The 11,169-nt window shown below is 33.1% G+C and overlaps 1 protein-coding gene across 2 annotated transcripts; it reads left to right on the forward strand.

Moving 5' to 3' along the window:
* Positions 1–895: 895 nt before the first annotated feature.
* LOC117114562 lies at positions 896–9,396 on the forward strand. Of its 2 annotated transcripts, XM_033258239.1 has the most exons (8): positions 896–1,321; positions 3,463–3,534; positions 4,223–4,392; positions 4,898–5,149; positions 5,465–5,617; positions 5,987–6,124; positions 7,178–7,276; positions 8,903–9,396. In XM_033258239.1, the coding sequence occupies exons 2-8, from the start codon at positions 3,468–3,470 to the stop codon at positions 8,993–8,995; spliced, it is 972 nt and encodes a 323-aa protein (XP_033114130.1). In that variant the 5' UTR covers positions 896–1,321; positions 3,463–3,467; the 3' UTR covers positions 8,996–9,396. The 2 variants fall into 2 exon arrangements, with proteins under 2 accessions (XP_033114130.1, XP_033114131.1); XM_033258240.1 differs by lacking the exon at positions 896–1,321 and having other exon boundaries at positions 2,457–3,534.
* Positions 9,397–11,169: the final 1,773 nt, after the last annotated feature.

The following is an 11,169-nucleotide window of genomic DNA, read 5'->3' on the forward strand; positions in this document are numbered from 1 at the left end:
CACACTACCAAAAGAGATTTGAATGCTATTGCCTATGAATTAAAAAGAGTTATTTATTAATGTGTTCGTCTTCTGTTTACTCACAACATTCTAGAAATTTTCCCTTTTTTCGTGGCGGCGGTTGTGTTTTTATTATATTTTTTTTTTAATTCAAAATCATTTTTGTTTTTGGAGGTCTGATAGTTCGCTAAACATGGTACAAAAGAAGGCATTTTTACCGGATGAGCAATGTAACGCGTTTTTTTTTTACGAACCGTGCTAGGTGGTGCACTGGAACGCAGCAAAATGTCTAATTTGACTGTTGACCAGCGTGACCACTGCTTGGGTATTTACCCAAGATCTTGGGTATTTTGACTTGGTCTTGGGTTCTTGGGTATTCCGTTCAAATCCTTGGGTATTTTATTTTTACTAAGAAAAATTTGTTATAGAGGAAGAATTAAAAAGTAACAAAGTACATTTCAGTCCATTCAAGCATAGCAAAGATGCTCTATGATTCAAGTAAGCAAAACTCAACGAAGTGCACATAACATTGTTAATTGACAGTTAATTGCTATAAAAATGGGTTCAGAATTGTTTATTTGTGATTTGTGTTGCCATTGATCTTGCTTAATTAATGCATTGCATAATAAAACTTGATCACTAATCTACTGATAACACTGGCCGACTGAGGGCGTAATTTTCTATCTGTATTATCACCTCATGAATATTAATTTTAATAATTAACACAAACATTACAATAAAAAATTGGTTTATAATTGAACTAAAAGGGAAACTATACATGCGAAAAACACGTATTTTTCAAATTTTAATGCATTTTCAGGAAGCTTGAGTAATTTTTGGGCAATTTTTGCTGAATCTTGGGTAATTCGACCCAGACATTGGGGTACATCAAAAATTGTGAGTGGTCACACTGCTGTTGACATCCATAATCATTCTTGCGTGTCGGATTCGACCGCATGTGGCAGCAGGGATTGGAAGTGATTTTAACGAGGCCTAGCCTACCACCAAAGCTTGGCCTACACAAGTTCTGGTTCTAAACGTACACAATGAGGTCTAAACGACGAAATAGCCATGCGGGTGATCATGTTGTTACTACAACTAATAATAATAATAACTTACCGCTGCACTCCCATCGCAAGAATGTTGCTGAGGAGGCATCGACTTCTGCTGCTGGAGAAGGTCGAGGAGCTTCTTTTCGAGACACAGCAGAGTCACAGTCGTACACAGTTGCTGTAGGCCTAGGCCTAGATAATGAACCAAAGAGGAAAGTATCCAAACGACCAACAACAGGCCATCATCATAGACAAGTGTCTTCTTTAGGGTACTCACCATTCATTAATGCTTTATTGAGTATCGTTCTTAAAATTAAATAGCATTTTGTACGTCTAGACCTAGCTAGGCCTAGAGACCTATCCTCAGAGCGCTAGCTAGGCCGGTAGCCAAGACAAAAAACCAAAACGGCAATGACCAAAACGGCAACGACTAAAACGGCAAAAATAAGTACCAAAACGGCAATGAAAATACCAAAACGGCAATAGGCATTACCAAAACGACAAAGGTGCAAAAATCAATGCCACGAATAAAGCGCCACCGGGCGCGGGCAGCAGTTCATAATTTTTTGAATCGTGTTTTGTTTTTTTGTTAGTATGTTTTGTTTCTTTTTTCACATACATGACTAGGCCTATATTATAAAGTGTTATTTATTATTATTTTTTTCCCGTTTTTACACTTTCTCATGGCATAATATTGTTTAGCCACTATTTTAAGGTTTAATTATTTAAATGTTCACTGTTTTTTGCAGTCTTTTTACTATTGAATTGTATTGTATGTTATTATTGTTATTATTATTATTATTATTATTATTATTATTAAATGTTCACTGCTTTTATTGCAGTCTTTTTACTATTGAATTGTATTGTATGTTATTATTATTATTATTATTATTATTATTAGGCCTATTATTATTATTATTATTATTATTATTATTGTTATCATTATTATTATTATTGTTGTTGTTGTTCTTCTTCTTTAAAGTGTTATTTATTATTATTTTTTCTTTCGTGCATTTTTAAGTTTTATGACATAAATTGTTTAGCCTTATTTTGTCTGTATTTTGAAGTTGCAACTACTGTATTTAAATGTTTACATTGTAATTCCCCCAATATTTTTACTATTGAATTTGTATGATATATTATTATTATTATTATTATTATTATTATTAATACTATTATTATTAATGTTGTTCTTTATAGTTTTTACTTTTCTTTCGCACTTCTTTACCTTGGCTTAGTAGCATAGTATTAGTAGTGTTTTATTTATCCCTTTTGCCAAACCATACTGTAGTAGGCCTAGACCTAGGTGTTGCCATTTTGGTTTATTGCTGTTTTGACTTAGGCCTATTGCCGTTTTGGCTTTTTGCCGTTTTGACTTTTTGCTGTTTTTGATTTTATTGCCGTTCTGGTTGTGTTGCCGTTTTGGTTTTTGGCCGTTTTCCCCATTGCCGTTTTGACTTATTGCCTTTTTGGTTTTTTGCCGTTCTGTCCAGCAACCCCTAGGCCTACAGTACTTAGCCTACTGTTTTAGGCCTAGGGCTTATAGTGGTACTAACGAACGTCGAGGCCTAGGCCAGTATACTGGCTATGCATGCCCTCTCCATTCAAAATGTCATTTAAGATACAAAGGAACTACCAGGGCCTAGGCTAGGCCTGGCCTGTCTTAGTCCATGGTGTGTAACTAGTTTTCTACTGTAGGCCTAGGCACATTGCCCCAGCTAGCTTAGGCTAGTGTTTACATTTCTGACTGGTTTATCGAAACCCAGTTTGCCGAGTTATTATGGCCACTTTGCTGAAACCCAATTTCCCCATAACAGCCTGGTCAGTGGTGGCACCAGAAATTTGCTGACAAGGAGTCCGACATGTCCGACAGAGGGGTCCGAGCCAAGGGGCCGACGGAGCCTTGGTCGACGGCCCTAAATAAAAAATCCCATGACAACATGCATGTATGGTAATAATCATTATAGATCTCAGTAATCACCGTGTTTACAGTTTGCCTTTTTTAAATGATTTTATCTCACCAATTAACTTCAAAGCTTTATTGAAATTTAAAAATTTGTAGTAAAGTTTTAAAACATTAAATAATGTTTATTATCTTTATAGTGTTTGTCTAATATTTTAGTATAAAAAATACCAGAAATTAAGTAAACATAAATATGTTATATGTACTCTATTAATGAAATTTAGTATTTAATTTTGTTATTCCAGTAAAGGAATAACCCGTTCAATGAAATATTCTACTTTAATTAGATTGTATTCACTAATATAGAAATATACAGGTTTTACTACAATTCAATCAAAACAGACAAAAATATTCAAAATATTTTTCACGTGACAATTCTGTGAAAATGCAACATTTATTAGCTACAAGCATTTATTAACAGTTTATTGCATAAATAATCTTTTTTAGACGAAATGATCACAGGCATGGAAGAGAATTACTTTATGGCCAAAGCCACACCGATGGCAAATGCTATAAAAGGTAATATTGATATATTGAAGGAGTAGGGGAGGAAAAAGCCTGACTTGATGGCTTTGACAAGGGTGGAGAAATTGAGTGGAAAATGTATGAGAGGGGTCCATTCCTGTTGTTCGGAAAATAAGAATAAAAAATTCAAAAAACTAGTTAAAGTTAAATATTTTCCAAAACTAGAAAACACATCAGAAATCTGATACCTGAGTTTTCCTGACATCAAATGTTTAATATGATTGTATATATCTTATGTTATTATCCCTATTAGTTTTATATTTGCATGAGGAACAAGAACTCTTTACCCACTCTATTTTAATTCAACATAATTTATTCCCAGGTTTGGGAAAAGTTCTAATCAAAAACAATTTGGTATACATTAAATTTAGATTTTATGGAGCTACTCATTTCCAACATTTTACATACAAAGTTGATTTAGAATGTATAAAACCATAATTGGATTTTGCCCCATAAAACTGTTTTTGATATGAGATATATGGGTTCAGAAGATGGATTGGTGATTAGACAAACAGATGTTTAAGTGATCTACTAATGTTGTAGCAGGAGCTGTCATCATGTAACAACAGCTATAACAAATTCCTGGGTGTACAGTAGTACACACCCAATTGGAATGAACTAATGCTCTTAAATGCCTAGTTTCACATAAAAACAAATCAATAAATAACATTTTTTTTTCCAGAAAAGCTAAGAAATGATGCAGGACTTAGCAACGAAGAAACTGTTTTTTTTCGTAGCTACATTATTTCACTGATTTGCATTCGCAATGCCTGTCGGTCAGGCGTAATTACGAATATGACGACCCAGGAATTTGACAACGCCCAGAAAATACAAAATAAATGGTGTGTCACCGTAAGTAACAAAACATGAAGAATATCATATATAAAATCGACCTGCCCAACCACTGATCCGCCCCTGAATGCAATGCTTGAAGCAGATTTTTGTATATTTTTTTAAATATTATTAATAAGATAAAGTTGGTGATGGATATGTAACACAACAATTATAATAAAATTTAGACAAAACGACAATAAATCAATTGTAAATAACTAAAGTACAATTAACTTAAAATAAACTTTTAAAACAGATGCAAATTTTCAACTATGCTTACAAACTTTTTTTTCTAAAGTGTTCACAAAAAAAATCAATATTACATGGTTTTTACATGGTTTACATGGTTTTTCATATTTCATATAGCCCCATAATACAACACGGTCTCGTAATCACGAAAGCTCCGATAAGGGCAGTAGTCAGTATTTTTAGTAATAATCATTTGAAAAAAAAACTCCTAGGACTCATTATCAGAGCTAAAAAATGATGTAACAAGTTTTTTTTTTTTTTTTTTTTTTCTAATTAGATCAGCAACCACAAAACAGCAACCCAAGGGCCTGCGTTATTAATCCTGGAAAAGGACTTGATAGATATGATGACAATGTACAAAAACGTAGTTCACAACCAGCGTGAACAAGATAATACAGCATTCTTTCTTTGTCAAAATGGTGGCGAAGTCAGACCATGCCAGGATCTCACTCGGTTATGGCACCATCTAGGTGTGCGGTTAGGAAAAAGTGTTAACTGTACCCATTTCCGCAAACAACTTGCCACCATGGTAAGACCCATTTCAACTTGTGATTAATTCTTTCACTTGGATTAAAAACATACATAAATGTGCTCTATTTATATCATGATCGATCCATTCTCTTTTAAAGCGGACTATTAGTGACACTTTTTAAGCAGCAGCCTGGTACCTCCTTTTACCGTTTTCCAAAATTGGTTTCATTATTTATAAATCACATATTAAAGCTGCTATTATATAAGAAATTAATGACTTGACAGTTGATTAAGTTCGCTTTTTGGTTTTTCTCACTCTATTTTTTTGTTCCTTATATATGTGATTATAGAATTAGGATTTCTTATTTTACAGTCCTGGCGTCAAAGCAACATCGAGAAAAATAGAAGACTTATTGCAGGGTACATGCACCATTCTTTAGAAACACAGAATAAGTATTACAAGGCCTCACAAGGCGCTCATGATGCTTTGCAAGCAAAGCGATTAATGAACAAGATAAAAGGAATTGTACGTACTGTTTGCAATATGTTCTACTTATTAATAATAATAATAATAATAACAATAATAAAACAGCACTTATTACATGCCATCTATCAACCGAACTATTCCAAGGCATGAGAAGAAAAATAATTGATTAATTTTTATATTGATTTGTTGGAAAGAAAAACACTGTGGTAAAATTTACAAATTGACAAAAAGGCAAAAAGTAATAAAATATTGTTATAATTGCAATTATTAATACTTTTACTAACAGATTCATAATATATTATACTTACCTTTATCTTATTCATTTACCTATAATAAATTCTACTTACATCTGAATGTCTAATGTTTCTGCTGCAATTTATTTTTATTATTTAATTTGACAACTCCTAGGCAACAAATGAAGATGAGATGGAAGAAGAGGGAGAAGAAGAAGGAGCAGAAGAAGAAGAAGAAGAAGAACGAGATGAAGAGGAAGGAGGAGGAGAACGAGAAGTCAACAAGACATGTGGTGAATTCACTACATTACCGGTAGAGTAAATTTTTTATTTTCTCATAATGTCTCTTTCCAAAAAAAAAAAAGAAGATGTATCCAGAATTTTTGTATTTCCTAAAAAAAACTTTTTTGTTTTTTGATCTTGTAATTTACCTTAAAAATCTAAGATAAATTAAACAATGAAGAATACATTGTCTGATTATCTACATACAGCAGACTTTGGTCACTGAGAAACTAGAGAACAATTCACTCTAGGCCTATTGCATAAATGTCGCAAAGTTTATCTTCCTGAAAGTTTCAATACTTTTTGGTACAATCAAATTAAATTTCACTCTACCATTAATAAATGGAATTAAAATACATTATTTGATTTTCAGCTGTATTTTGTTGATATTCATTGTGAAACACAGGATTTTACCGTTGCAGAGAAAACCACAATTTGTCTGGGAGAAACGTTTTTTTTAAGCTATTTGTCTCTTTCCAAAAAAAAAAAAAATAAGATGTATCCAGAATTTTTGTATTTCCTAAAAAAAACTTTTTTGTTTTCTGATCTTGTAATTTACCTTAAAAATCTAAGATAAATTAAACAATGAAGAATACATTGTCTGATTATCTACATACAGCCACATCTAGATGTGTATAAGAGACAGATTCCTGGGTGTACAGTAGTACACACCCAATTTAAAATACATTATTTGATTTTTCAGCTGTATTTTGTTGATATTCATTGTGAAACACAGGATTTTACCGTTGCAGAGAAAACCACAATTTGTCTGGGAGAAACGTTTTTTTAAGCTATTTTTTTACATATTAATAGACTCTAAAATCAATAATGTAATTGAAATCCATAATTTGTCCTATTTTGGGGCCTCTGCCCCCTGGACCACTTTTGAAAGGTTTTTAGCGACGTCTGACTACACCCACTTTGTTTTCTTTTGAATTGCTATGGGGTTGATGACATTTGTTTATGTGTATGGGAAAAAAAGACATTTTTTGGTAAAGGTTTGCTTTGTTTGTCTTTTGTGTCTTTGTTATGAAATAAGTTTTTAAAAAAGTTTTGAACTAAACAATTATGTTATTTATAACAGAACTGTCGACGAACGCGAACGATATTTAGTGACTTTGATATAGGTCTTCTAAAGACGCTTTTTGAAGGGCTACTCAAGGAGAAAATAACAAAGACAAAGGTTAGTACAATGCAATTTAAAGAAGCTCTTCAAAACTTTAATATCAGGATTTGGATTTGCAACGACCTAATGCACTAAGATTTCAAATGGAGCTTGCCATGCAGAAACCAACATTAGTGACCCAAAGAATTACTTCAGCACATTGTTGCATTGCCCTACTCTGGGACACTTACATTATAAAACATGTTGCAAAAGGTTAAAAAAAATTCAAAAATGATTACTTGGCAGAGATAGGGTCCCTGTCAGCTCCCGGGCACAGGCTGCATCCAAGGAAAACTTATTCAAACCCAAAGGGCGAGACCAATTTATTATTATTATTATTATTATTATTATTATCATTATAATTATCATTATCATTATCATTATTATTATTATTATTACTATTATTATTATAATAATAACAATTGTTATTATAACAATAACAATAATAATATAATTATTATTATTATATTATTATTATTATTATTATTATTATTTAATTATTCATTTATATTTATACTTTATATTTATGGGTATTATTTTAAATTTGTGTGTTTTTGTCCTTTTGCATATATTTATCTAATTTGTATTCAAACAATTTTTAATATTTTTAATAAAGGGCCCTGAACATCAACTGGTCGTCTTGGTCCAGTTGCAATGGTTAAAGATAAAACCAAAGAAAATTGAATATATTCATTCTTATGCTAATTACTCAGTTTAACAATTAGTGACACTATGCTGTTTCTTGTGATGGAAGGCCCTAGGTCATCACAAATCACAAGCTCCTAATATTAAAGAGATAAATATTAGAGTGGAATGACCTGTTCGAAGCACAAACTCCTGTAGACCAAACCAAACCCAGTACCATTACGATTTTTAATCATACGGGAAATCTACTCACGATCTATTAGTGAAAAATATTAAATTTACTGAACCCTAAAAAAAAATATATGGTTTTTATTAATATAATTTTGGACAAATGTACATTTCTACAAACACTTAAAAAGTATCCAATAAACTTTCATATGAATAATACGCAGGTACGTTTGCATATACATTAACGCCTGAGAGAAAGGTCCACCTCTTTTAACTTGTGTGTTGAAAATGAGACAGATTTCCCACATTTTGTGGACTGTATTGTGCATAATCCAGATAAAAATTTGCATCGTGAGTGGATTTCCCACTCGATTTTAAATAGTAACGGTACTGGGTTTGGTCTACAGGAGTCCGTGCTTCGAACAGGTCATTCCATTCCTAGAAGAAGCATTTTGATGGAGAAAGTGTACCTTTTTAGCAAAGGTTTTGTGGGTCAAAACTAACTGTATAGCAGGTGTGACTGGCACTACAATATTATGGTTTATATTTTGTGAGGTTGAGGTTTTGAAATCCGTACTGATACACTGAATACCACTGTGCTAATGTACTCAATGCAACAGTAATATAAACTTACTGAAATTTTCTAAAGGAAGTGAGCCCAATTAAATATTGCACCAAGTAAATTCACAATGCAAGTTAGATCAGTGAAAACTCACTGAGGTTTTGCCAATGCAAGCACAGAATACAATATTTTAATACCTATTATTTTCTGACTGTTTCTGTTTATATGTATTGTTTTTATAACAAAACTTTTTTTAATAATATTTTCAGGTCATGGAAACCTATAACAGAAATCCAGCGATACAGCACTTATCATGGAAATCTGTATATGACAAGTTAAGAAACATCCAGAAGACTTTCTAAATTGTACACAAATTGTGTACAAGGTACACAAATTGATTTTTTTAATAAAGCATTACTTTTTGCTGTTCTGAAACATCTTAAGGCCAATTTGAATAAAATGACCATTGTTATGGTACAATTGATTATCTTCAATTATTCATTATGCCTATATACATTGTTTTGATCGACTTCAACATATAATGTCTTTACCACTGTTCCCTGGTCTTTACATATATTTAATATGGTTAGTATGGCTACATTACAACCTGGGAGATATGCCAGGCGCATCTGACACCGGGCGTACATTAATCCATAGTGTAAATAGTCATAGTCTAAATCGTAAATAGTCATGGTAAATAGCCATAGTGTAAATAGTCATAGTCTAAATCGTACACAATTTGTGTACAAGGTACACAAATTGATTTTTTAAATAAATTTACTCTTTGCTGTTCTGAAACATCTTAAGGCCAATTTGAATAAAATGACCATTGTTCTTTATGGTACAATTGATTATCTTCAATTATTCATTATGCCTATATACATTGTTTTGATCGACTTCAACATATAATGTCTTTACCACTGTTCCCTGGTCTTTACATATAGTTAATAGGGTTAGTATGGCTACATTGAGACCTGGGAGATATGCCAGGCACATCTGACACCGGGCGTACATTAATCCATAGTGTAAATAGTCATAGTCTAAATCGTAAATAGTCATGGTAAATAGCCATAGTGTAAATAGTCATAGTCTAAATCGTACACAATTTGTGTACAAGGTACACAAATTGATTTTTTTAATAAATTTACTCTTTGCTGTTCTGAAACATCTTAAGGCCAATTTGAATAAAATGACCATTGTTCTTTATGGTACAATTGATTATCTTCAATTATTCATTATGCCTATATACATTGTTTTGATCGACTTCAACATATAATGTCTTTACCACTGTTCCCTGGTCTTTACATATAGTTAATAGGGTTAGTATGGCTACATTGAGACCTGGGAGATATGCCAGGCACATCTGACACCGGGCGTACATTAATCCATAGTGTAAATAGTCATAGTCTAAATCGTAAATAGTCATGGTAAATAGCCATAGTGTAAATAGTCATAGTCTAAATCGTACACAAATTGTGTACAAGGTACACAAATTGATTTTTTTAATAAATTTACTTTTTGCTGTTCTGAAACATCTTAAGGCCAATTTGAATAAAATGACCATTGTTCTTTATGGTACAATTGATTATCTTCAATTATTCATTATGCCTATATACATTGTTTTGATCGACTTCAACATATAATATCTTTACCACTGTTCCCTGGTCTTTACATATATTTAATATGGTTAGTATGGCTACATTGAGACCTGGGAGATATGCCAGGCGCATCTGACACCGGGCGTACATTAATCCATAGTGTGACTAATGATATATGTAGACTGGGTGATTCGCACAAAATATTTGTATTCGTAATTACGCGATTTATTTTCATTTTACACCATGGGTTATTGTGATTGGCCAAAATCTTGGCCGAGTTCAAAATCATTGATGCATGACTGTCGTAACTAAGTAGCGTACACTAATATCGGGTCTGTTGCTGGATCACTGTATGCAAATGAATGCGCGAAAATATTGCTATGCACAAGTTCACACATCTCGATTTATGTCACGCTAGTGTCTGAACATAACCTATGATCTGTTATATGCCATGTTTGAAATCACGGTGGATTTTATGGTTGGTAGAGATGCAACAGGACAGAGCCCACATTAAAAAAAAAACTGTTGCATTAGATTACCTATTCAGGCTCAATTTAACTTGAAACTGGGGAATTCCCCACAAACCACTCCAGGGACGTATCCAGGGGGGAGCCGTGGGAGCCGCAGCTCCCCCCCCCCCCTTTGTACACAATGTTAAAATTTTAAAGCTTATTCTTGAGCCAATACAAATTCTTTCCTGGGTGCTGTAGACCTAGTCCTATTTGGTGTGTGTACTAGGGGTGCAGGTCAACTCGGAAAAAAGTCAACTCGGACACAGTAAACTCGGCCACAAATCAACTCGGCCACAAGTCAACTCGGCCACAAATCAACTCGGTCACAAAAAGTTCGGCTACAGCAAACTCGTCCACAAGCCAACTCGGCCACAAATCAACTCGGCCACAAGTCAACTCGGCCACAAGTCAACTCGCCCACAAGTT

The sequence above is a fragment of the Anneissia japonica genome, unplaced genomic scaffold, assembly GCF_011630105.1.
Source record: "Anneissia japonica isolate Jap-2015-1 unplaced genomic scaffold, ASM1163010v1 scaffold520_len173684_cov151, whole genome shotgun sequence".
Classification (NCBI taxonomy): Eukaryota; Metazoa; Echinodermata; class Crinoidea; order Comatulida; family Comatulidae; genus Anneissia; species Anneissia japonica.

What these genes read in the sequence shown, in the direction of transcription:
- LOC117114562 (XM_033258239.1), top strand. Translation starts at nt 3,468, where the DNA reads ATGATCACAGGCATGGAAGAGAATTACTTTATGGCCAAAGCCACACCG. An exon ending in GCAAACAACTTGCCACCATG is followed by an intron (nt 5,150 to 5,464) that starts GTAAGACCCATT and finishes CTTATTTTACAG; the next exon opens with TCCTGGCGTCAAAGCAACAT. An exon ending in TGAACAAGATAAAAGGAATT is followed by an intron (nt 5,618 to 5,986) that starts GTACGTACTGTT and finishes GACAACTCCTAG; the next exon opens with GCAACAAATGAAGATGAGAT.